The 27,709-nt window shown below is 39.5% G+C and overlaps 2 protein-coding genes and 1 long non-coding RNA gene across 4 annotated transcripts in view; 2 read left to right on the top strand and 1 right to left on the bottom strand.

Moving 5' to 3' along the window:
• On the top strand, positions 1-27,389 carry E2F5 (E2F transcription factor 5). 2 transcript variants are annotated; one of them, XM_019453381.2, is made up of 8 exons: positions 1-347; positions 17,843-17,952; positions 19,104-19,265; positions 20,536-20,579; positions 21,825-21,889; positions 22,457-22,724; positions 25,308-25,355; positions 26,591-27,389. In XM_019453381.2, exons 1-8 carry the CDS (start codon positions 114-116, stop codon positions 26,698-26,700), a joined length of 1,041 nt encoding a protein of 346 aa, XP_019308926.1. In that variant the 5' UTR covers positions 1-113; the 3' UTR covers positions 26,701-27,389. The 2 variants fall into 2 exon arrangements, with proteins under 2 accessions (XP_019308926.1, XP_019308927.1); XM_019453382.2 differs by having other exon boundaries at positions 25,311-25,355.
• LOC109269435 (uncharacterized) lies at positions 2,112-4,669 on the top strand. Its single transcript, XR_002081076.2, has 2 exons — positions 2,112-4,197; positions 4,504-4,669. It is a non-coding gene; the product is annotated as an uncharacterized LOC109269435 (long non-coding RNA).
• Positions 27,374-27,709, bottom strand: part of RBIS (ribosomal biogenesis factor) — a 5,971-nt gene continuing 5,635 nt past the window's right edge. The window contains exon 4 of the mRNA XM_019453385.2: positions 27,374-27,502. Within this exon, the coding sequence (XP_019308930.1) occupies positions 27,431-27,502 (72 nt within the window). The 3' untranslated portion in view covers positions 27,374-27,430. The remainder of the gene's footprint in view (positions 27,503-27,709) is intronic.

The raw sequence follows: 27,709 nt of genomic DNA on the forward strand, positions 1-27,709 counted from the left end.
CTCCGCCCTGCTCTCGGCCGGCGGCGGCTGGAGCGGCCGCTGCACAGCGGGCCCGGCAGGTGGCCGCGGGCGGGGACGGACGAGCGGCCGCACCGCCGCGGCGTGGGGACGCGATGGCGGCGGCGGAGCCGGCGAGCTCGGGCCAGCAGGCGCCGCAGGGGCAGGGCCAGGGCCAGCGGCCGCAGCCACAGCCTTCCCAGGCGCAGCCTCCGCAGCAGCCGCCGCCGCCGCAGCTCGGGGGCGGCGGGGGCGGCAGCAGCAGGCACGAGAAGAGCCTGGGGCTGCTCACCACCAAGTTCGTGTCGCTGCTGCAGGAGGCCAAGGACGGCGTCCTGGATCTCAAAGCGGTGAGCGCGGGAGGCGGGGATGGGGGCGGACTAAGCTGCCCGCGGCCCCCGGAGAAGCCCACCCCCTTGAAGCGCGGGGTCGGGCGGCGCGGTGTGGGCGCGCCCCGCGGGGACCGGGCGACCCCCCCAGAGCCAGGGCCATGTGGCCGGTGCCCAGGCCCACGACTCCAGGATGGGGGAGGGACGAGGGACCGGGTGGCCCCGACCGGCCGCACGACCAATGGGGCCCGGCGCAGCGCCGGGCTCTCGACAAAGAGCCCAGTACCTGGAGCGCGCCCGCGTGGCTTCTGCTGGCGCAGGAACCCGAGGGCGCCCGAGTGTCCTAGCTGCTCCGCGTCCACCTGTGGCAGAGGCGCAGGGGGGACCCTGGCACTCTGCCTGGAGACACCTGGGAATTGATTTTGCTGTTGGGAATTGGTGGTTTTCATAGGCTATTCTACTTGAGACGGTGTTCCCGTTGTTCAAAACAAAACAACCCGATTTTGCGGATGAAAGAAAAAAAAAAAGAACTTTCCACACTCATTCCGCGTTGAAAATAATAGTAATAAAGAAAAAAACCCTCTTCCTTGTACACTTCTTTTCATCATCCTGATGGGAGGGGGTATTTGATTTTAACTTAATTTGATATATGGTACAGATTTCTAAAAGTGAGATATGCCATCACACAAAAAGGGGATGTTTTATAGCTTTCCCTCAAAGAGGGAGAAGCGCTCAGTAAGCTCCCCTGTTTCTTGAGAATGTGTGCTTCCGTCGTGGACTACAGTTCACATTTTTCAAACAACAACATGCATCGAAAGCTGTTGGGTTAAACAAAATCACTTAACCGTTCCAAGCAGGATTTGGAAGGATTCCACAACGCTGAGGAGCAGGAGACTGTGATTACTTGAATTAAAATTCAACCAGTGCCCCAAGTTTAAGTAAGAACCAAAGCTTTGAAAGCAGAAATTACTAATGAGTCGTTAATCACTGCAGACATCTCCTAGCCATGTCCCCGATATCTGAAATCCGATTTTACCCTGATGATTGGTCCCAACAGCCAGAGGAGTGCAGGAGGGACCACCTCACCTGGCTTGAAAGAGTGACAGAGACCATCAAGGCTGTGCCTAGAGCAAGAGAAGGGGCATCTGAGAGCATTTTATAGTACTTCCTGAAGGTAGAGAGGAAGGAAGACTCAAGGGCCTTCCCGACTATAGCCCAGAGGGTGCTGTTTTGTCTGAGAATGCCCATTTCTTTCCCTGAGCACAGTAGGTGTTCCTTAAGTGATTGGGGAATTGAATTATTCGGATTCCAATGAGGCATGGTAGGTGCGTTTTGCATTTGGGGAAGTAGTTTCTACTATCCTCTTTTTTGAAGTGTTATTGCTGGAATTTCCCAACTCTGGAAATTCCTTGTTTTTTCTACAGCCTCTTCCTCCCTTGCTTCCTCCCTGAAAGTACTTTATGGCATATATAGTATTTAGATTGTCAAGAACTAAAATGGATTTGGTTTAAAGGATTTCAAAGGAAGCCATGAGGTTATCAGAGTGCCAGACATGCTACAAAACACGGCTTGTAAACTATCGTTCAAAATCTAGACATTCAGTTGTATCATGAATTTACTGTGTAAATGGACTGTGCTTTCAGTAGAGGGAATCAGGGAACTTTGGGGTTTTCCAGATACAGCTGCACTCTGAGGGTTTAACTTTGAGGTCTTTCTTTCTTTCTTTCTTTCTTTCTTTCTTTCTTTTTATTTTTTTTTAACATTTATTATTGAGAGACAGAGAGACACAGATGGTGAGCAGGGGATGGGCAGAAAGAGGGGGAGACACAGAATCTGAGTTAGGCTTCAGGCTCTGAGCTGTCACCACAGACCCCCACACGGGGCTCGACACGGGGCTCGACACGGGGCTCGACACGGGGCTCGACATGGGGCTTGACATGGGGCTTGAACTCACAGACTGCGAGATCATGACCTGAGCCGAAGTCAATCGCTCAACCAACTTAGCCACCCAGGCGCCCCAAACTTTGAGGGCTTCTTTCTCAACTCACCTGGCAAAATGATGGAACTTTGCATTTCTTGCTTTTAAATTCTTAAGACTTCCTCCTGTTTCATCTATGGCCATTGCATTGTTCTCCAGAAGTCACAGGAACAGTGAGTAGAGAGAGTGGAGTTTACATAACAACATTGTTCCATTCATCCTGGAACTTTCCTTAAAAGTTTCAAAAGTTTTTGCAGTTACGTTTTGTCTCTTTATATCAGTGATTTTTTTTTTTTTTTACTCCTAAGGTACACTTTGAGTATCATTCTTTTTCACATATACATGAAAAATATACATACTTCATTTATTTACATATATTTTTTTCAATTATTTTCATATATGTGTAAAATCTTACTCATGTAAAAATCTTGCAGTGAAATCTTTCCAGTGATGCTTCTTACTGTGAACCATGACATACATTATTGAAAAATAACATAATGCTCCATCTTGGTGATGCATTTCTTCTTCATAATATAACTGAGAACGTAGACCAATAAAGCAAATAAATTCTAATAAAGCTGTTCAAGTATAAGTTAACAATTAGAAGGGATTAGAAACACCTCGAAAGTGTTTTGAGAAATTTAATCATATCTCCTTCCCACACCACATAGTCTCGTTTATAAAAGTGGGTACAGTAGTCACATCTCTTTATTCCAGTGAGATGACACATTACCTCATGCTCCTCAAGCTTTATCTGGTTTGCCAGTTTATGCTGTTAATAGCTACCATTTATTGAGAGTTTGTTCCAGGCTTTTTACAGATCTTAACTAATTTTATCATCTTAACAACTTGGAAACTTGAGCCTAACTAACGCCCCCATTTCACAGGTGAGAAAACTGACATGTTAAGTAGCTTGCCCAATATGAAGCAGAAAGTGACAGAGCTGAGATTTGAATGTAGACCATTTTTCTTACTATGCTATAATTCCTTTTAGTATTCCTTAAAACAAAACAAAAAACTTCTCATTTAAGTTTTTCATCTGTGTAAGAACATGGAATGTTTCTTGTAACAAAACATGAGTTTTTGCATGATTATTTTTATCCCTTTACCCATGACGGAAGAGAGAGGTATTGAGCTATCACTTGAAAAATGAGGGTATTGATGGCGAATTCCACGTTATTTTACAAATTAAACTAGGGTTCTACTTTTCCAGAAGTAAGGATTTAAAGAACTGTTAAGATAGTCAGAACTGTCTATCTATTGTTTTGGAAACTCCTATTAAATATAATTTCTAACTGAGTTTCTTTACTTGCCATTTTGGTACCGTCTTGAACTTTTTAAAGCATGATTAAGATGGCTTATCTCTTATAATTATGTTACAAATTGACTGCATGGTACCTAGGTTAAAATGATAAAGTATTTATGATGTTTCTTATCTCACAGGTCCCTGACTCATACCCATTTATGATTAGCTAATTAATATATGCCCTGGATGAAATAAATAATTTAACATAACATCTTACTTTGTGGCATAAAGCAAAGATTTGGTGTCACAGAATAAAGACAGAATTAGCCTGAGGAAAGATATATTAGTAGTACAGCCAGAACTTTAGTGCATGCTTAAAAATTCTCAGGACAGGTTCACTTCTAAGTGTATAGCCCAAAGATTTGGAAAGCAGGTCTTAAACAGATACTTCTATACCCCGTGTTCATAGCAGCATTATTCATAATAGCCGAAAGATAGAAGCAGTGCAAATGTCTATCAACAGATGAATAAACAAACAAAATGTGATATGTACACACAATGGAAGATTATTCAGCCTTCAAAAGGAAGGAAATTCCCAAACATGCTACAACATAGATGAACCTTGAAGACATGCCAGTTACAAAAAGGTAAATACTGTGTAATTCCTCTTATATGAAGTAACTAGAGTGGTCAAGTTCATAGAGACAGAAAATAAAAGATTGCCAGGAGCTAGGAGGAAGGGGAGAGAGGGAAGTTTCATGGGTCAACACATTATGGGCTGAACTATGTTCTCAAAATCCATATGGTGAAGCCCTAATTCTCGTACCTCAGAATGTGACTGTATTTGGAGATAGGGCCTTTAAAGAGATGATGAAGTTAAAATGAAGTCATTGGGATGGGGACTAATCCGATCAGAATGGTGTTCTTAGAAGAAAGGAAATTTGGACACACAGATGCCAGGATGCATGTCCACAGAGGGAAGCCTGTGAGAGGACACGATGAGAGGGTGACCATCTGCCAAGAAGAGAGGCTGCATGAGAAACCAAACTTGCCAACAGCTTGATCCTGCACTTCTAGCCTCCAAAAGTGTCAGAAAATAAATTTCTGTTGTTTAAGCCACCCGGTCTGCAGTCCTTTGTTACGGCAGCCCCAGCAAACTAATGCTATGGATTTGGAGTTTGTTGGATGAGAAGAGTAGTGGGGTCTGGTTGCACATCAGTGTGAATATACTTAAAACTACTGAACTGCACACTTAAAAATGGTTAAGGTGATAAATTTTATACGACGTGTATTTTACCAGAATTTAAAAAAACATATAAAACAACAGCGATACTACGACATCCCTACTAGAATGGCAAAATAACACAAAACACTGAATACTGGTGTGAATGTGGGACAACAGGAACTCTCATTACTGGTGGGAATGTAAATGGTACAGACCCCTTGGAAGACCATTTGGCAGTTTTTAGGAAACTGAACATATTCCCATGCGATTCAGTAATCACACTACTTGGCATTTACCCAAATGAGTTGGAAACGTGGGTCTGCCTGCATATGGATGTAGATACCAGGTTTCTTTATAATTGCCCAAACTTGGAAGTAACCAAGATGTTCTTTGGTGGGTGAATGGATAAATAAACTGGCATGTTCCGACAAAGAAATACTATTCAGTGTTTTTTTGTTTGTTTGTTTTGTTTTTTTAAAAAAAAGCTATCAAGCCATGAAAAGACATGGGAGAACTTTAAATGTATATTACTTAGTGAGAGAAGCTGATATGAAAAGGCCACATACTATAAAATTCCAACTTTATAGCTTTCTGGAAAAGGCAAAACTATGGAGACAGGGAGAGATCAGGAGTTGCTGGAAGTTCTCTAGAGGGCAGAGCACAAGAGAGTGTTTGGGGCAATGAAACTACTGTGTATGACACTGTAATGGTGGATATATGTCATTACATATTTGTTAAAACCCACAGAACGTGTAACACCAAGAATGAACCCTAATGTAAACTCTGGACTTTGAGTGATATGACATGTCAATGTAGACTCATCATTTTATTTTTTAATTTTTTCAACGTTTATTCATTTTTGAGAGACAGAGGCAGAGCATGAGTGGGGGATGAGCAGAGAGAGAGGGAGACACAGAATCTGAAGCAGGTTCCAGGCTCCCAGCTGTCCGCACAGAGCCCGACTTGGGGCTCAAACCTACAAACCTGAAGATCATGATTCGAGCCGAAGTCGGACGCTTAACCGACTGAGCCACTCAGGTGCCCCTAGATTCATCAGTTTTAACAAATGTCTCTGGTGAGAGATAATGATAGTGGGGGAGGCTATGCCTGTGCGGTGGCAGGGGTCTATGGGGAACTCTGCTTTCTGCTCAGTTTTGCTGAGAACCTAAATCTCCTCTAAAAAAATAAAATTATTAAAAATGCACATAAAAAGGTGATCTGGATACATCTATTCCAATGACTAATTATTCAACACCAACCCAATATCAATAATCCTCATAACAAAAGTGTAAAGGAGATCTATCTCCATTTTGCTGATAGGAAAGTGAGGTGTGATGAGGTTAAGTGGCAATCGGTATCCATAGTATCTAAAGCCCCACGTTGGATGTAGAGCTTACTTTTAAAAAAGAAGAAGAAAGAAAAGGAAAAGAAGAAAAGTTTTGGAGTGCCTGGCTGGCTCAGGCAGTGGTGCATGCAACTCTTGATCTCGGTCGGGGTCATGAGTTCTAGCCCCACATTGGGCACAGAACTTTCTTAAAAAAAAAAGTATCCACAGAATTGACATATAAATGCCAGAATTGACACCCTGAACCACCGCGGTAAGCAAAACATGTACCCACCTCCGAAGTTTTGGTGTCATTTCAAAAACAACTTCATTCAGTACAAAAAAGAAGAAGAAGAAAAAAGAAAAAGAAGTCCGTCATCTCGCTTTTCCATCTCTGGACAGGATAAATAGGCTTGTATCCAAGACAGTAGTTCTGCGTTCCCGGTCCCAGCAGTGTGTCCTTGGGCAAGCCTCATAAGCTGTATATCTTACTGAAATGGAATGTACAAACTGCATATAGTTGCCCCAAGGAGGAGGAAGTGATGTAGCCACCATAACTAGAGGCAGTGTCTTGTGTGAAAAGTACCAGGCAAGTTTTATTTTTGCACTAAGCTAACAGCCCCTCCCCCGCTTTGAAGAAAGGTGGGGGCCTGAAAGGGGTTATAACAGTATTTCTCAATGTGTAGATGGAATAGCCATCTACATTGGAATAGCCAATGTGTAGATGGTATTTCTCAATGTGTAGATGTATCAGACTCTCCTGGATCTTACTAAAAATACAGATTCTAATGTTGGACCTGAGAGATCGGGTTATGTAGGGCTAGAGAAGGGGCCTAAGAATTTGCATTTTTTTTTTAATTTTTTTTTTAACGTTTATTTTTGAGACAGAGAGAGACAGAGCATGAACAGGGGAGGGGCAGAGAGAGAGGGAGACACAGAATCGGAAACAGGCTCCAGGCTCTGAGCCATCAGCCCAGACCCTGACACGGGGCTCGAACTCACGGACCATAAGATCATGACCTGAGCCAAAGTGGGACGCTCAACCAACCAAGCCACCCAGGCGCCCCAGAATTTGCATTTTAAACAGATACCCCATGGGATTCTGATTCCTGCTGGCATTTGAGAGCCATGGAATGAATCCTGCTGCCTCTCTTTTTCCCATCCTATTCACAAATCAGAAATAGCTTCTAGTGTTAGGAGCTAAGATTGGTGAGTTCTGCATTTGGGAAAATGTGAGAAGTTGGGGATTGAAAAGGTCCCCCTTTCATATGCTCTGATATAGTTACTGCTCATATCTTTGAATTGCAACATAATATGTTGCTCTTAAATCTTACACTGCTAATTAAAGGGCCTAATTTCAAGTGGAAATTAAACAGTTTTGAGAATTATTCTATAATAGAATAAAGGAAAATCCACTTTTACAGTACAATTCTCGACTTTTAGGAAGAAGAGAATCCCAAGATTTTGAAAGTTTGCATTTAATGTTGAAAAAGAGCAAAATCAGCACAACTTTGGCCAAATCTCCATTACGTGTGTTCCAGGGGACTAAGCAACAAATGCAGTGATGCTCAAAAGGGTGAAAGGGCCTCAGTGAGTGGGGAAGGGTTCTTTCCTGGAGTGAAGAGCTTGTAGAGTCAGGAACATACACATTTGGGGAGCATTCTTAACAAGGCTAGGAAGGAGTTTCCAGTTGACAGCCGCTGTTAACTGAGATTATATTAGCAGTGTCCTGGTGTGGTAGTTAGGCTTTCACTGATTTTATACCTCATTGTCTTTCTATAACTATGTTATTAAAAGTTTAAAAGGTAACTGTTAACTGACCAGAAACACACTTTGAACTGCTGTCACACTTTAAGGGGGGCGGGGAATAACACAGAAAGCTTAACAAATCCATGAAAAGGTAACACCATGAAAGCATAATACACAAAATACATCAAATGAGTAATAACCTGTTTCTATAGTACATGTGAATGTATGCAATTCCTTTTTCTTTTTAATAGAGTTGTGTAGTGGAAAATGAATTCAGACAATTCTGGTGTTGACAAACTTGCCAACAAAGGACTCAAAAAGTTGAAGGCAGACCAGCAAAAAAGAAAGAGAAAAGAAATTAGGGGTGAAAGTAGTAACTTTCAGATGAAGTCTACCTTAATATCAAGAGTACTAGGGGAGCCTGGGTGGCTCAGTTGGTTAAGTGTCCGACTTTGGCTCAGGTCATGATCTCACAGTCTGTGAGTTTGAGCCCCGTGTCAGGCCCTGTGCTGACAGCTCAGAGCCTGGAGCCTGTTTCAGATTCTGTGTCTCCCTCTCTCTCTGCCCCTCCCCTGTTCATGCTCTGTCTCTCTCTGTCTCAAAAATAAATAAACGTTAAAAAAAAAAAAAAAAACTTAAAAAAAAAAGAGTACTAAATGGTATAAGCCATTAGGAATCCTAGAAAAGAAGGAGTCAATAGGATCCAAATGGGGTGAATGTTTTGAGTAGGGAAATACATTTTTTATATCTATTTTTACTCTTCAGAACCTTTTTTTCATACTTCATTGTGCTTGACTATCTTCCCAAGTGTTAAAGTTAGTTCACAGGTTGGGGTGTTTTATTATGATATACCTTTCCAAGAACAAAGTTTCCTTATTACTTTAAGGGAGAAATTGGATCAATAATAGTGATAATAGCTAATACAACTGTAATGCCTACCATGTGCCAGGCACTCTTCTAAAGTGTTTCAGATATGCTCATTTAATCCTTACAATAGTAACATCTTAGGGACGCCTGGGTGGCTCATTTGGTTAAGTGTCCAACTTCTGCTGAGGTCATGATCTCACGGTTCAGGAGTTTGAGTCCCATGTCAGGCTCTGTCCTGACAGCTCAGAGCCTGCTTCAGATTCTGTGTCTCCCTCTCTCTCTGCCCTCCCCCACTTGCCCTCTGTCTCTTTTTCAAAAATAAATAAGAAACAAAAAATTCATACAAGCCAGGAAATTGAGGCACAGAGAGGCTAAGTAACTTGCCCAGGGTCATAAAGTTAAAGCTGGGCCTGGGGGTGCCTGGGTGGCTCAAGTTGGTTGAGTATGTGACACTTGACTTTGGCTCAGGTTGTGATTCCCCAGGGTCGGGGGATTGAGCCCCATGTCAGGCTCCGTGCTGAGCATGGAGCTTGTTTAAGATATTCTCTCTCTCTCTCTCTCTCTCTCTCTCTCTCTCTCTCTCTCTCTCTCTCTTTCTCTCTCTCTCTCTCTTTCTCTCTCCCTCATCTCTCTCTTCCCCCTGAACCCTCCTCCCCCACTGGTGCTCTTTCTCTAAAAAAGAAATAAAGTCGGGCCAATCTCCGAGCATATTCCCTCACTTCTGTGCCTTACGTCAGCAGGAAGATATAAAATGTGCAGAGGCAAATCCAAACGGTAGAAGAGCAAATGCACACTTGATTTTGTTCTTGTTCTAAAAAGTTAATACTTATGAGAAAAGAATTTCCAAAGCAGTTGAAGACTTAGACGAGATCTAGAGTTTCCAATTTATAGATTTCAGAATTTCATCAGGCTTTTCCTACTTAAATGGATACTTTATCAAATACCTTCTTTTCTTCTTTTGAGTAATCTTTGGTGACTTGAGTAAAACAGTAAAACTGAAGTTCCTTATTATTTTAAACATTTATTTATTTTGGGAGGGAGGGAGAGAGGGAGAGAGAGAGCAAGCAGGGGAGGAGCAGAGAGAGAGGGAGAGAGAATCTCAAGCAGGCTCTGCAGCTGTCAGCTCAGAGACTGATGCGGACTCGAACTCATGAACCATGAGATCATGACCTGAGCTGAAACCAGAAGTCAGACACTGAGCCACCCAGGCACCCCTGAAGTTCCTTTTTAAAAGTGTATGCAGAATTTATTCAAAGGTTCAAGCTTCCAGTTATAAAATAAATAAGACATGGGAATACAAAGTATAACATAGGGGATATAGTCACTAATATGTAACAACTTTGTATGGTGACAGGTGGTAGCTGGGTTTATCATGGTGATCAGAATGAATATAAATGTTGAGTCACTGAGTTGTACACTTGAAACTAATAAATTATTGTATGTCAACCATACTGCAATAAAAACAAATATAAGGGGCGCCTGGGAGGCTCAGTCAGTTAAGTGTCTGACTTCAGCTCAGGTCATGATCTCATGTTTTGTGAGTTTGAGTCCCGCATCGGGCTCTGTGCTGATAGCTCAGAGCCTGGAGCCTGCTTCAGATTCTGTGTCTCCCTCTCTCTCTCTGTCCCCACCCCCCCACTCATATTCTGTCTCTCTCTGTCTCCCAAAAACTGAATAAACATTTGAAAAATTTAAAAAAATATATATATATATAAATAAAAATTAGAACAAATTTAAAGCTCAAGCAATTGCACTACTAGGTATTTATCCAAAGGATAAAAAAAAAAAATGCTGATTCAAAGGGGCACATGCACCCCAGTGTTTATAGCAGCGCTATGAACAATAGCCGAATTATGGAGACAGCCCAAATGTTCATCGACTGACAAATGGATAAAGAAGATGTGGTGTGTGTGTGTGTGCGTGTGTGTGTGTGTGTGTGTGTGTGGAGAGAGAGAAAGAGAGAGAAATACTACTCGGCAATCAAAAAGAATAAAATCTTGAATTTGCAACAACATGGATGGAACTAGAATATATTATGCCAGGCAAATTAAGTCAGTCAGAGAAAGATAAATATATGATTTCACTCATGTGAAATTTAAGAAACAAAACATGAACACAGTGCAAGGAAAGGAAAAATAAGATAAAAACAGAGGGAGGCAAACCATATGAGACTGTTAAATACAGAGAACAAACTGAGGATTGCTGTAGGGATGTTGGGTGGGGGGATGGGCTAAATGGGTGATGGGGAACTCCCCTACAAGGGGAGGGCCCTTGTGATGAGCACTGGGTGTTATATATAAGTGATGAATCACTAAATTCTACTCCTGAAACCATTATAACACTATATGTTAATTAACTTGGATTTAAATAAAGTTAGACACGATACTGGTATATGTATCAATATCATATTTATGGATGACAGTTTAAGGTAGTTGAAAGGACTGGAGATTTTTTAGGAGAAATTCCTTTGGGGCAGGATACTGAGTGGGAATTAAAATACTATGTGCTTAGTGCTGCTTCTTGAGGGAGGCTTTTGTATCCTTAAAGTAAGTTCTTTATTTTTGGTATTTCATTTCCTTATTGATTTAACATCCATCCCCTCCAGATCCATTGTACACAATGGCAGCCTCTTCCAGGAACTCTCCTTCTTGCCTCCACCTTAAGTAAGCTCTCTTTTATTCAGCCTCTTGTAACACTTTATCTCTACTGTATGGGGCTGTTCAATTTTTAGACCTCATTCTCTAGCACAAGGTGTTACCCACAGCCTTAGATACCTACACAGTTCTTGTGTTACAAGTACCAGTGGCGCTTTGCTTATTCAGTGCAATTTTTACAGCTTGGGAATTTTGATGGCACACCGCACTTATTTAAACTCTTGAAATTATAGAGCCCATTTGAAAAATTCTGCCACAAACTTATTTCATGAATATGTAATTAATGCCAAATTCCATTTGGTTATCCATTAGCTTTCTGAATCTGTATCCTATCAAAGGGGGAAAATGGTAACTACTTTGCAAAATGGTGTGAGCCTTAAATTAGGTAACATTTTCAGAAGATCCTCTTACACAGTTATCTCATTACTGGCTTATCAATGGTCTTAACTGTGGGTCGAAATCAAACATTCTACATGTTAATTACCTCTGGCAGTATATGAAATTAGCTAATAATTTCATATCCCACACCTTATAGGATAGACCAACAGAAAATCCATGTGGCACAGTTGAAAGGCAGTTCACTCAGTTTTTAAAATTTCTTAAAAATATTTTATGGGCACTCTGGGTGGTGTATCACTTGAGTTCTTTTCACCTCATTGTTGGCATCCCATCATCTGTATGTGTCTGTGCATGTGCATTTATATGCGCAATTCGTTATCGAATTGGTTTTATATAGTATTTCCATAGCACCTTCTTTACTTTTGGATTCTGGCCCAATTTCGTGTAGTGTTAGTTTCTGAAACACAGTAGCTAAAACACTGAGTACACATGTATTGACGGTTATGGGCCGGGAAGAGAGTCAAGTACCTGCTTTGCAGATGGAGAACCTGAAAGACAGGATGTTTCCCATAGTTATTGTTTTTATGTTAGTGCTTTTGAATGCAACATCATGCTCCATCAGGAGAACATTCTTGAACAAATGAGCTGCAACTAATCTTAACTCAAATAAACCTACCACATAATCTCTCCCTCCCAGAGTTAACACAGGGTCTTAGTGGACTCATTTGTTAAGGTGAAGGGGTGGGGCCAGGAAATTCTTTAAGCTCTTTTTAGCACTTATATGCGATCTCAGCTGTCCTGATTTAGCTTGCCCACCTCTTAATGGTATCACAAGCTTTAATTTTTTTCCATGTATTGATACCAAACTGTTTACAACCGGTGACATATTTTTAAATTTCTTTTTAAACATTTATTTATTTTTGAGAGAGAGAGAGACAGACAGAATGAATGGGGGAGGGGCAGAGAGAAGGGGAGACCCAGAATCCCAAGCAGGCTCCAGCCTCAGAGCTGTCAGCACAGAGCCGGACATGAGACTCAAACCCACGAACTGTGAGATCATGACCTGGGCCAAAGTCGTATGCTTAATCAACTGAGCCACCCAGGTACCCCAGTGGTGACATTTTTAGAAAAAGATTTAGTATTTGGAGGGGAGATGTATTTCTTTCAGAGGATTATGTTTATTTTTCTCTCGAGTTGGTTTGGTACAAATAGATGCTTCCTTTATGTTTTATAGGTCAGATCTATAATAGCAAATGTAACCTTCTTAAGTACATTTGATGCATGCACATGTGCGTGTCTTCAATAGCTAATTGCCAACATGGGATGAGGATGTACTCTTATTGCACGTGGGTTTCACTTTAAATTCACCACCACTAACTTCAAAAGTAGTGATGGGTCCAGCATTCCTTTTACACTACTTACTCTCTTACTCTCCTAGATGAATATTTTACACTTTCTCCTTTTTTCTAAACCATTAAATGCCCCCTCCTCCCTTTCTCCCCCACCCCCCTCCCTCCACTAGCCTCCACTTAGGAAAAAATAGAAAGCAAACAGGAGGAAATGTCTAGTCTCTCTTCCTATCTTGTCTATTACCGTACCTACATCTGCGCTGGTCACTCGGCTGGACTTCAATTATTAATATGCCTCATTATTATCTAAGGCTATTCCTCAGCCTGATTCACATTCCCCTGTACCTACCGGCAGCTGTCCCTTCTCTCCTGCATGGTTAATTATCCCTCTTCCTCCATTACCGGGCAGTTCTTATCAGCACAACTCACATGTTGAATTAGCTCCCATCTTTAAAAGAAAAGAGAAAGGAAGGGGAAAAACTTCCTGGCCGGACCCCACAACTCCCTGCTGCTACTGCCCCATTGTTCTATTCTGTTCCTCTTTGCAGCAGAACTCTTCAAAAGAGTTGTCCGCTCTAGCTTTCTTTCCACTCTGGTGGAATTTCTCCGTTAAGTCTTTGACTCCATTACTCTGCCAAGACAGCTCTGACCAAGGTCACCAGTGACCTTGCCAAAGTCAAATCCGTGATCAGGTCTCATGCTCATCTGACTCACCCTGACAGCAGTACTTGACATGGTCACTCTTACTTATACTCTTCCCTTGGCCTCCAAGACCCCACTCTTCCTACTTCTCTGTCTTCAGTGGCAAGTTGCACCTCCCTTCCCAGATCTTAAACACTGGAGTGTGCTGGGCTAAGCCTTTAGATGTCTTCTCTTTCTGTGCTTACCTGCTAGGTGAATCCAGTGGGTTCCATCCCTGTGACCTAAAATGTCTATTTACTGATGACTACTGAATTTGTATCTCTAGCTTGGACTTGTCCTACCCCACACTCTCGTGTCCAGTGGTCTTCCGAACTACTCCCCTTGGAGGTCAAATTGTTCAAAGCCAAGTTCCTGAGCCAAAGGAGGAAACCAATAGGTTTCCTCAAACCTGTTCTTCTGCAGTCTTCCTCATGGCCAGTTGCTCATGTCATAAACTGTGGAGTTACCCTTAACTCTGCTCTCAGATCTACTACCTGCTATATCTTCAAAATATATTCTGAATCTCAGCATTTCTCACAACGCCCACAGCTGCCTCCTTCATCCAAGCAGCTAACCATCTCTTGAATGGATTATTGCCATTGCCTTCTCACTGGCCTCTTTTTTTCTACCCAGAACAGCCAGAATGAACCTGTTCTATGCTAAAGCATAGCACCAAATCACCATGTGCTCGGAGCCTTCCAGTAGCTTTCCATTTCACTGGGAGTAAGAGCGGAAGTCTTTACGATGGCCTGCAAGACCCCAGTGATCTGGCCCCTTGGCATATGGTGTTACTGTCTTTATCTCTCTCACTTCCCTTCCCACCCTCCCTCCCATCTTCTCTCCCTTCTTTCCTTTTCCCCCTTTTCTCTCACTCTTCTCCCTCTCACTCACTGTTCTGGCCATACTGACTTCCTGTCTTTCCCTGAAGGAAGTAAGCATATTCCCACTTCAGAGCCTTTCTTTGTTCTTGCTGCTGCTTGTCAGATGTTCTGACTGCTGCTTGTCAGCACTTTCTCCATTCAATTCAAATGCTTCCTTATTCGGGGAGCTTTAAAATTCTGTTAAATATAGTCCCTACATGCATTCCTCCTAACATAATTATTTGTTTATTATTACCTTCTTTCCCTTCTTTGAAGGCAGGGACTTTGTTCTGTTACTACTCTATCCGTGAGACACAGAACCAGCTTGGCACATCACAGGTGCTAAACGAATGAAGGTGGTGGTTGTGATTCATTTTTATGATTTTATGATTCCATTAAGTACGATGTCTTGAATTACTTCATAAAACTATAAGAATTCATACAATTTTTCAAAATACTACATATAACGTGATAGGTCAAGATACACAAAAACTCTAAATCACCTCCATGATCCCCTGCTTCAATCTGTATCTGATGATGAGGCTATTACTTACCAGCATTGAAGTATTAATTATGCAGCAGACATTGTGCTTAGATTATCTAGTTGAGTCTCTACAATTCAGGTATGTTATTACTCCATTTTACAAAAAGGGAAATGAGGCTTAATGAGTTTGAGACCAGCTGAAGATGGGAAGTGTCAGCACTGGGACTGGATCTCTGTGTGCCTAACTCCAGAAGCTAACATCCAAAGGAGATGGGGCTGCTAAATAAAAGCCTCCAGGAGATCCCCCCCCTTTTTTTTTTCTTCCAATGTTTATTTTTGACAGACAGAGAGAGACAGAGCATGGGGGGGGGTGGGGAGGGGCAGAGAGAGAAGGAGACACAGAATCCAAAGCAGGCTCCAGGCTCTGAGCTGTCAGCACAGAGCCCGATGTGGGGCTTGAACCCACCAACCGTGAGATCATGACCTGAGCCGAAGTCAGATGCTTAATCAACTGAGCCACCCAGGCGCCCCAGGAGATCCTTTTTAAGACATATGTTCTGTATATGCTGGTCCTTTATGTGTTTATATACTTAAATAGAAAAGTATTTAAGAAATAATGTTTAGTTTTGGAAATTAAAGGACTAAAATTTGTAATTGTTAAACCATAATAAATTATAAACTAGATAGATTATAAGCTTTATTCTTTGTTTAAAAAAATGTTTATTTATTTTTGGTGGGGAGGGAGAGAGACAGAGAGAAAGAATCCCGACATGGGACTCGATCCCACAACTGTGAGATCATCACCTGAACTGAGATCAAGAGTCTGATGCTTAACCGACTGAGCCACCCAGACACCCTGATAGATTATCAACTTTAAAAAGTCTTGAGCTAAAAGTGAGCATTGATGGCTCTCTGCCTGATGACTGATTGCTCTTGCAATCTAATTTATACAAACGTGTCCTAATACCCTAACCAGTGAGCTATTGCTATGGTTGTGAAGGCTTTTGTGTGTGAGGTAGAGCTGGCTTGGAGTGCTCTGGGTTACTTCTTAAGAGGGCCTCTTCAGAGGGAAGTGAGATGAATTCTCAACTTCAGATTTTTATAGTTAACTTTGCAGGAGATTATTGCTCTTTAGAAAAACAGCTTCGAACTCAAGAAACTTTATGAAGGGGAGGAAACTGCTAAGCTAAGTGCAAGGAAAGAGGAAATCAACAAAACCATGCCTAGTCCTTTTAATTTTCTGGTTCTCTAGAAGAGATGGAACTAAACTAGTCAGAGTTGGGAACTCAGAGCTTCAGTTTCCGGTTCTTCATTCTCTCTGTCATATCCTACTTACTCTCCTGGCCCATTGACTGAGGCATGGATCCCCTTCCTGAAGATCTGAATAATTGCACAGTGGTAACTTGGTATTTTGGTAGCACAAGAAATGGATTGGTAGAATTGACATTAAATGCCCGTGAAATTGGTCACACTTGCTCCCTGTAGAAAGTAAGTCCAGATTGCAAAAATATGCTTTCCTGGATTGTGTGTGTGTGTGTGTAGAGCTATGTTTTTAAAGAATTAAGAAAGTAATAATGCTTTGGGAGAGCTGGCAAACAATAATGTGAAGCTAAAATCTGTTCATTAATTTGGATAATGTGCTGAATATTGTAAGGATATGAATGTGTTTTTTCATTATTACCATGACTCTTACAGTGTGACTCCACATTCAAGATACGTTATTGTCTAACTCACCCCGAAAAAGAGCTGTAGGATAACCTCTTTTTTTTTTTTTTTAACTTTTTAACACTTATTTATTTTTGAGACAGAGAGAGAGCATGAACAGGGGAGGGTCAGAGAGAGAGGGAGACACAGAATCTGAAACAGACTCCAGGCTCTGAGCTGTCAGCACAGAGCCTGACGCAGGGCTTGAACTCACGGACCGCGAGATCATGACCTGAGCCGAAGTCAGACGCTTAACCGACTGAGCCACCCAGGCGCCCCAGGATAACCTCTTTTTTAAGATTGTGTCTGTTCCATTGGGGACCAAAGCTCATAAATGTGAGTGGGAACCAATCAGAGAAACAGTACAACATTCCTGCATTTATTGATGTCATGGTGGCATGAAATATTTTTGTTGACCTTACTTTTGTTTAGTCAGACTACCAGGTTTTTGGATAATATTTGCTGGTACCACAACTTAGTGCTATGAATTTTGATTTCTTTTTGATTTCTTGTTTATGCTTTGTGTTGGGATGGCATGATTCACTCCTCCATTTTCATTGTGAGTTTAAAAAATGCAGATAGCGTATTTCAAAGTACTGAAGTGTGTGTATAATTTAGAACTCCCCAAATATCTTAATTACTAACAAGCTGCTGAGATATAATTTTTCAAAGTTTCAAAAAACAATAAAGGCTGTTTTTAGGTGACTGTATATGAACAGATAAAATAGGAAGTGATGTGGGTAGATAATCAGGAGCTCCTTCTCAGGATTAGTCCATAAGGTGACATGAAGTATTCTCACTGTGTTCTTTTATTTTTGTGGGCTTTGTGTCATGACCCTTTATATATTTTTTTCCCATTCTAACATCTGCTGGCTTTTAAATGGGATAATTTCTTTGGTATTTGCAATGTTTGAGAGATACTTTGAACATACTGGTTAAATTTGGCATTGGGTTCTCATGCTGTGAACTTCATAATCAACCTTTTTTTAATTTTAAAATAGGAATTGCCCTTTATTTCATTGTTCTTTGTCTCCCCCCTCCCCTTTTTAAAAACAGGCTGCAGATACTTTGGCTGTGAGGCAAAAAAGAAGAATTTATGATATCACCAATGTCTTAGAGGGAATTGACCTGATTGAAAAAAAGTCAAAAAATAGTATACAATGGAAGTAAGTTACAAACCAATACCCTACTCTAAAACCTATATTTTTCTTCCTGATGCTGTATAAAATCTGACCTTTATACCGTCTGGCTCTCCCTCTCATTTGGCCTGGTATTCTCAACAGGCCCCTCATCTTTCCCTGGACACTGCTCTGGGCCTCTGTATGTGACTCCTATGTTGGGATATTCCCTTGCTGTCTCCACTGTCTGATTTACACTCTGAAAATTCAAATCTTATTTTCTCCCTCAAGCTACTCATTTGGCACACATTGCATACTGCTTTGTATTATTGATCCCTTTCTGCGTGAGCATTTAGCTTCCCAACTAATAGAAACTCCTTAAGAATAGGAACTATGTCGTATATATAGGAATATGACCTTGTGTATAGTAGTTGATTGAAATGCATGTTGTCATTCATTAACTGTTGTATGGTTGTATGTTTGAATGTGAAAAATACTTTCAGTCCTGCAAATTCGTCCTCTTTGGCCCTAGTTTTTTCTTTTGTTTTGTTCTGTTTTAAAGCCAGAGTCTCACCAAAATATTAAAAGGTTGTAATTTACCAGCATCTCAGTCTATATCATGCGACTTCCAGGTGTAACTATGTAGCTTTGACATCCTTTTCTTTCTTTCTTTTTTTAAGTTTATTTACTTTGAGACAGAGAGAGACACAAATGGGGGAGGGACAGAGAGAGAGAATCTCAAGCAGGCTCTGCGCTGCCAGCACAGAGCCCAATATGGGACTCGAACCCATGAACCATGAGATCACGACCTGAGCCAAACTCAGACGCTTAGCTGACTAAGCCACCTACATGCCTCAGCTTTGACATCCTTTTGGTGCCAGTCACTAGCCCGTCCTTTTAGATGAAAAACACCATTAGAACATAGAACTTTTTTTGACTTTATAAAAATTTTTATTTTCTGTATGGCAAAAACACTGAGAATTTTTGTGATTTGATTGTTCTTGCCAATAAATTTTCTAAGCAAATATGTTCAGAGGTACGATGTTTAAGTTTTCTAAGGATTTTAATGCTTGATTTTTTAGAAGAGTGTAAAGATTTTTGTCTTGAATAAATTACTAGTTCAGTTCTATTACTATAAAAATTAAGTGATGTTAACCTGGGTCTGATACTGGAGATACTGATTCTCATACGTTTTTAAGAGGTGTAGGTGCTGGCTGTAATACTAAAGAAGTCATAGATAGATTAAGATATCTTAAAGCTGAAATTGAAGATCTAGAACTGAAGGAAAGAGAACTTGATCAGCAGAAGTTGTGGCTACAGCAAAGCATCAAAAATGTGATGGACGACTCGATTAACAATAGATATCCTTTTAAATAAGTTACACATGTAGCTGTAGTATATGTATGTATATAATGCATTCTTCCAGTCTGAAGATCAGTTACTTTATTCTAATGTTTCACAAAGTTTTCTAAGTGGATAAAGTATTTTAATTTTATAATATTCTAATAATTTATACTAATATTTGAAAAGTTTTTACCTCTTAAAATTACAAAGTACATCTATTAACATTGTTCCTTTGTTGCACTGAGGAAAAAAAGTCATTACTTTAAATCTACCATTAATAGGATGCCACATGCTAGCTAAAGTGTGCTTAGGGGGTCTCTGAATATTAGAAGGAATTGTTAAATGCACAGGTATATTTAAATAATTGTGCTCAGTGTTCTGAAGTGGTAAAAATTCAGTTACCTCTCAAGTTTTGAAAAATTAATTTTGGCTTGAAACTATCAAGCCAAACTATCATGGGCTGGCAATCAATCCAGGATACATTTTTGCCTAATATTAACTGAAAGATACAACCTACTTGAGGTTGGGGACCAAGGCTTATGTATCCATCATATTAAGTTGTGGGAAAAAATTAGTGATGTACTTCATGTGTTTCCTAAAAATCACTGTTCTCTTAGATACACATGATACTCTTGATTTGTAAACTTACCTAGATACTTATGGAATCTCTTAATTGCATTTATCTTCTACTACCTCTCATGAATTTTTGACTACTGTATCCAATTTCTTATGTTTTGTAATTTGTTGAATAAGTCCATGATCTCATTTGTTATTTCTTTTCTATGGACCAAAGCTCCTTAACAATTTGATAACTTAAGTGGGGTTTTCAGGCTGTACCTTGTGGAGCCCCAAAACACAAAAACCATTGAACTAGCTGATCATAGACTTTGCTGCACTGCTTTCCAAGATTCTGGCCATTCCCAGACCCCTAAACCATAACCAGGAAAATTCTTAATGTGGAGGCATGTATGGTTGCTCTCCACTCCTGCTGACCGCATCCTTTTCCCCATCGCTCTTTCCCCGCCCCAGAAGCCCTGTCTCCATGAGGAATATGGAGGACTCAAATGTCACAAAAATCAAAAGTGGCTTCTTAGAGCAAAGGATGGGTACCCCTCTTATGGACCTTTATCTTTGCCTTTTCAGACTAAAGACGTCTTTATCTGACCATGTGTGGCAACACCTTCATGCACTTGGTCATTTTGTTTATTTTGGCCTGCAGATTTATTATCTTAATTTAAATGCCGAGACCTTGGTATACATGTTGTTCCTTAACTCTTATGGCAGTACATTTTCCTATGTAACTCATGAAGACATCTGTAATTGCTTTAATGGTAAGTACTATTAGTTTGTCCTAACATTCTTCCTCTGGTCAACCTATTTAGCGGAGAGTGAGTCAAAATTCCCCCACACACTCACCCTAAGTCATTAGTTTCAGGAACTGTGGACGTTCTGTGTTACTCTACAGTGCTCTGTAGTGATAGGCTGCCTTTGTTTCCGTTCTCATGACAGTAACTGCTTTGCACAGTTTTCACTTCATTGCCTGCATTGGTGGGTGTAAACTGTGTGTGGGAGGGGCAGCTAAATCAGAGGGAGATTAAACAGTTTCAAAGTCACAGAATTGCAGGGTCAGTGATTAAATTTGATCAAATATATTTCTCACTGGCACCGTTTAGAAACCATGTGCAGTGTGCTGGTCACAAATGAACTCAAAGAAAGCGTGAGGGCAGAGTTAGGTTAATCCATTTTATAACCAGGACAGTTACTCCTAACCCTGTTCCATCCCATCCCCTGCCTCCATGTTTTCCCCTTGACAGGACAATACAGTGTATTAATAACATTGGTGTGTGTGTGTTGGGGGGGGGGGGGGGGAGGAGGCTGTACCCCATAATTATAATACAAGTAAAATGAAATTTTGTATACATATTTATATTAGTCATGTATGGCCTGTTAAACAGTCATGCATATTATGCACATAAAAAAAAAAAAATCTGCCAAGCACCTTGCCAAGTGAAATCTGACTTTCCAAGGCTATGTTGACAATATGTGTGGCCTTATTGCTTTACTCTGCCACCATATATCCTGAGCTTTCTAAGAAAGTTTGAGAAAGTATTTTTAATTTTCAGCTCAACAGTCTGCTATAGAATTTAGCTTTAAAATTAAGTTCACTTAAGCTCAAGATTTCACACTATCATACCTAATTTCTAGTATCCCTAGTCACTTAAGTAATTTAAAAATCTCAAGTAAACAGTGTTGAGGCTAACAGTTTCAGGAATTTCAGACTTTATGCAAGACTGAATGAAAGCAAAATTAACTTAATCCGAATTTGTTCATGAGAATAGAACTAACGATGAGTATTTACCCTCTTCTCAGATCTATTACATATATTACCTCATCTAATCCTCAAAAGAAATCTATGCAATAAGGTTTATTCCCCCCATTTTACAGAATTAGGAACCAAAGCCCAAGGTTACCCAGCCTGGGATTCAGACCCAAGCATCTGATTCCAGAGCTCACACTCTTGCCACTGTATTCCAAGATCAATAGTATTTTCTAAACTTAGAAATTTTTTTCATCAGGTGATACACTTTTGGCCATTCAAGCACCTTCTGGTACACAGCTGGAGGTACCTATTCCAGAAATGGTATGCAGGGTAACTTTTCTTAATGTGGATCTGCTGTCTTAAGAAGGACAAATGTATTATCTTTAGCTGAACAAGAGCTAATTGTGTGTAAACACTTTCAAATACTGCTTTTAAGTTTTCTATCTGAAAGTATTTATATATGAGTTTGTATGTCTTTAGTACTTTAGTAAAATTATAGAAGTGACTGAATAAATCATTTAACATCTTGAGTATAAAAGTTTTTTTATGTGATTTTTTGAGCTAGAAAATATTAAGGAATGAGTAATGATATAATCAATAATCTTTTAAAAAGTCAGTTAAAATGACTATATCTATAACTGATACAGCAATCCTAGCTGAGGAAAAAGTTCAACTTAAATACCCACCATACCAGATTGCTTGAAATTGGGTCTTTTTCAAAACATTCTCTAGTTGAGTCAAAGACATTTATTGACTCTATTCTATGTATAATTCTATGTTATATATACAATTAGTCCTTTATAGCTTTGCTTATCTTAATTTTTGGTGTTCCAAAGTAGTTAGAAATGTTAATATTTATTCATTTGTTTATACCCAATAACCTTAAAGGGTCAGAATGGACAAAAGAAATACCAGATCAATCTAAAGAGTCATTCAGGACCTATCCACGTGCTGCTTATAAATAAAGAATCCAATTCATCTAAGCCTGTGGTTTTTCCTGTTCCCCCACCTGATGACCTCACACAACCCTCCTCTCAGCCCTCCACTCCAGTGACTCCACAGAAATCCAACATAGCAACTCAGAATCTGCCTGAGCAACATGTCTCTGAAAGAAACCAAAATCTTCAACAGACTCCAGCCACAGACTTGTCATCAGGTGAGTCTAGAGCCTTTGTTTTAAAAAGTAGAGAAGGAAAAATATGAAAAACGTATTAAGTAAGTTGGAGAGCTTTTCTGAATTTGTCAGCTATGGTCATTCTATTACCAAACACAGGAGGAAAAATGGTAAGCTTAAGAAGTATATAGTGTCTCCTACACAGGACACACTGGGATAGGTATTATGAGGAAAATTTAAAAACAGATCCTGCTTTAATTCTGTTACTACGGATTTATTTTTTAGGTGATATACACACACAATCTGATTGTATATTCAGCATATATAATTGGATACAGTATAATGTGGCTAAGACCGTGTAGCATTATGAATAGTGTGAGCAAGGAAAAGATAGTTAATGGACCTACGTATGCAGTTTTCCTTAGAATTCCATGTTCGGAATTGATAGAAATTTGTTCATTCCCCCCCCCCCCATTAATATTTGCATGTCAACTTTTTTTTTTTACTGTTTATTTATTTTTGAGAGAGAGAGATACAGTGTGAGCAGGGGAGGGGCCAAGAGAGAGGGAGACACAGAATCTGAAGCAGGCTCCAGGCTCTGAGCTGTCAGCACAGGGCCAGACATGGGGCTCGAACTCACGAGCGGTTAGATCATGACCTTCTGAAGTCAGAAGTTCAACCGACTGAGCCATCCAGGCACCCCACATATCAACTTTTTTATCAGAGGTTTACTTTGTAAACCTTAGTCACTCATCTCTTAGTCACTCTAGGATGAATTATTGAAATGTGTTCCAATTACCTTTAAGAAAAATCAAACTACTGTAGAATATAGTGACATTTGCCTCTTCATATTCCTTGTTATACTTTTTATTTGGAAAGTTTAGTTTTATAGCTGATAAATGGTCTCAACTCCAAGTTAGGAAATCTTGCCTTCCTAAATTGTTTAATCTGAAATGAAAATAGCTAAATCTCCAAAAACTGGGCATTAGGAGTACCGTCCACATCTAAATTTGATTCCAAATAAAGGGCCCATGGCAGATATTCTCTCAGTATCTGAAAGAGTTGCTGAATGAATTAAGTCATGCCAGTCTAGATGTAATATTGCAGATCATTAAAAGCTACATTGTACACAATCCAATTTGTTTATTTTTACCTTTGGGATGTGTCTCATTAGAATGTGGCATGAGTCTTACTACTGTGGGAATTCACAATACTTAAGAGTGAGGCTATAAAGATCTAACTGGACACGGTATTTTTCCTCCTTTCCTTCCTCCAGAAGTATTTCTATACTTAAGATATAGAATGGGGCGTGCACAACAAAGTATACTCCTTAAAAAGTTTATGATCTAATTATAATTAATGGGGGCAAATCTAAAGACAGATAAGCTCTCTGTGGTTTAATTTAGACACCATTAGTAAGTCAGCTTCCACAAAGCATTAAAAAATTTTTTTCAGCAGTTTCTGTATATAGTTTTGTATTTGGAAATAGTAGAGAAAGTAATTTGGGGTCAGATTTTAGAGAGGACCTTGAATATCAGACTGAGTTGGAACTTTAGCCAATAAGACAAAGACTTGTGAGCAGGGAAGTAGCAACTTAGAAACTGCACACTGGTGAGTACAGGAGTAACAAGAAGATGCTTTTGGCCTGGGAAACAGAAGAGATTAGAGGCAATGGAGAATGAATATATGGTGTCTGCAGTTATGTAACTATAAAAGAACATTACGGCTAAGATGGGTGGTAACAATGGGATTGGAAAGAGAAAGAAGAGATTTGAGAAGTATTGTTTAGGTAAAATAAAATAAGTAACTTTGATGTGTGAGATCCGGAGATAAATTAGAGGAATGGAAAGTAATGTTGAAGTTTCGAGATTGGGTAACTGGGAGAATTACAGTACTACTGACTTTGTAAAACCAAGGAGTCAGTTTTGGGAGAATGATGAGGAGTCTTTTGATCTACATCTTGAGTTTAGAAGTTAAAAGTAATGCGAAGCACAGAGTAGGTGCTCATGAAAATGGTATCTTTCTGTAAAGTTCTATACTTTAATAAAAGCTGCTAGTGTTTAACTTTTTAAACACTACTGTTTAAATATATGCTGTTTTTTAAATAACTGCCCTTTTTTTGATGTTTATTTTTGAGAGAGAGAGAGAGAGAGAGAGAGAGAGAGAGAGAGAGAGAGAGAAGGGCAGAGAGAGACACACACAGAATCTGAAGCAGGCTCTAGGATCTGAGCTGTCAGCACATATGGGGCTTGAACTCATTCATGAACCACAAGATCATGACCTGAGCTGAAGTTGGATGCTTGACTGACTGAGCCACCCAGGAGCCCCATAACTGCGTTTTAAAAAATTTTGAGAGAGAGAGAGAGAAAATGTGCATATGTGCATGCGTGTGAGTGGGGGAGGTGCAGAGAGGGAGAGAGAGAATCCCAAGCAGGCTCTGTGCTGTCAGCACAGAGCCCAATGTGAGATTAGATCCCATGAATAGTGAGATCGTGACCTGAGCCAAAATCAAGAGTTGGATGCTTAACTGACTGAGCCACCCAAGCTTCCTAAAGTAACTGCCTTTTACTGTCAAAATATATAAATAGAACTGTAACAAAACTTTATTATCATATTTGTTTCCAGCAGGATCTATTAGTGGAGATATCATTGATGAGTTAATGTCTTCTGATGGTAAGTAGTTTAAAATTTTACTACTTAAATATCAATAATGCTTCTCTAGAGTTTATAAGTGGCAAAAGATTGAAAAGAAATGCAGAATGTGTATTTTTTTAACTGCTTAACATCCTATGATGATTCATGAAAAATCTCCCACTTTAAAGTAAATCATAGGCATCCTTCAATTTTTATTTTACTGCATTTCAAGAAAAGAAAAAGGCCAATAAGGGGATACTTATCACTTTCACTGAATAAATTTCTAAACTGTTAGCCCACTAGTCTTTTTCATGTCTGAAGAATTTGGCCAAGAAAAGTAAAATAATATATAGGTAATCTCAAAACCCAGTTTTGTAAATATCCCCACAAAGGCCAATGTCAAGCTACCAATGTCAACTATTACTAACATTACCCATGTCATCATCTAATCTGAAATAATCCTTAAAAATCAATTGCAACAAAATATTATAATTACTTTAATAACTCTCTTGGGCTTTCACCTTCCTGTAAATTCTTGGATTCAGTCCTGTTTCCTAACAAATATAGCCGAACCTAGGAAACTGCAACTGTTAAATTAGCAAATGGTACAATAACCACTTAGAGAATAAACATTTCTGTAGAAACAAAACATCAGCATCTTTATGAAGTCTAGTTCCTATTTCTCTTTTCAAAGTAGGAGCTTATTTAGCAGAGATCAGAGGAAATACTTTGACACTGTTTTTGAATCATACATTTTAGTGTGACAAGTTCAACCAACAAAAATTTTAACCTCAGGGCGCCTGGGTGGCTCAGTCGGTTGAGCTTCCGACTTCGGCTCAGTTCATGATCTCACAGTTGGTGAGTTCGAGTCCTGCGTCAGGCTCTGTGTTGACAGCTGAGAGCCTGGAGCCTGCTTCAGAGTCTGAGTTTCCCTCTCTCTGCCCTTCCCCGCTCATGATCTGTCTCTCTCTGTCCCTCAAAAATGAATAAATGTTAAAACAAATTTTTTTTAAATAAAAAAAATTTTTAACCTCTATTTCTTAAGTCATACCAATGCATAAATTATCTTTAAATGAGAATCTTTCAAAATATACACTAAACAGAAGTCGTTAATTTGATTACAACTTTTTCTATTATTTCCTAAAAATTCTTATATAACATTAAGAAACATAGTTTCTTTAGATATTTAGAGAGATGTATTTGAGAGTATTCTGTGAAACATCATTAACTGTATATAAAACCCATGTTTAACACTGAATTTGTTTTACTTGCAGTGTTTCCTCTTTTACGGCTTTCTCCTACCCCGGCAGATGACTACAACTTTAATTTAGATGATAATGAAGGAGTTTGTGATCTGTTTGATGTCCAGATACTAAATTATTAGATTCCATGGAAACTTGGGACTGTTATCTACCTCTAACTGTAACATTTTAGACTTCTTAATAACCTAAGTATTTAAAATAATGAATGTAACACCTTTTTAGTTCACTGATTCTGAAGTGTTCTCTAATAATTTCTTTTTTACTTCACAAAACTTCAACCATAAAAACAAAGGGCTCTTTTCAACCATAAAAACAAATGCTTTTTTTCAGGGGAAAAAGTGATTTAATACCCACAAATCCCCTCCCTTCCCCCTTAAGTGATTACATTCTGGGATTTCACGTTTTCTTCCAATTCTGAATCCTTCTGTTTTTTTCCCTCTTATGAGAGGAAATTTAAAGTAGACGAAGGTCATCAAAAACAAACAAAGTTGGCCAGCGGCTCATCCCTTGTCTTATATTTTTTTACTGCCACGAAACTGTCCATATTTCTGTGTGTCCTCCAATCCAAAAACACATTCACTGCCACTTATAAAGTGAAGGATGTAAACTAGGATATATTAACTGTTTCAGTGAACAGATTTTGTGAAGTGCCTTCTGTTTTAGCACTTTAAGTTTATCACATTTTGTTGACTTCTGACATTCCACTTTCCTAGATTATAGGAAAGATCTGTTTATGTAGTTTGTTTTTAAAATGTGCCAATGCTTGTACATTAACAAGATTTTTAAAAATAAAACTGTATAAAACATTTAATTTATTGGTCTTCTTGGGGTATTTGATGTATCACCAGTGTATTACAATTGAGCCATCAATCTTGTCGCTTCATCAACATTAACTGATTCGTTTTCATGACACTGCTGAGGAATCTGAAGGGAGAAAAATATTGTATTTAAAAATGTAGATAACAACAGTCAACAAAAATGACTTGTATATAATATATTACCTAATTTAATATCTTCTAGTCATACCTTTGGAAACGGAACAGTAAATTCTCGTATTCGGACTCAATGTTTTAGAGTCTGAATGACTCAATATGCTATATATTGAGTATATATATATATATACTACAGAGC

The sequence above is a fragment of the Panthera pardus genome, unplaced genomic scaffold (genome assembly GCF_024362965.1).
Source record: "Panthera pardus isolate Hobbes unplaced genomic scaffold, ASM2436296v1 HiC_scaffold_7, whole genome shotgun sequence".
Classification (NCBI taxonomy): Eukaryota; Metazoa; Chordata; class Mammalia; order Carnivora; family Felidae; genus Panthera; species Panthera pardus.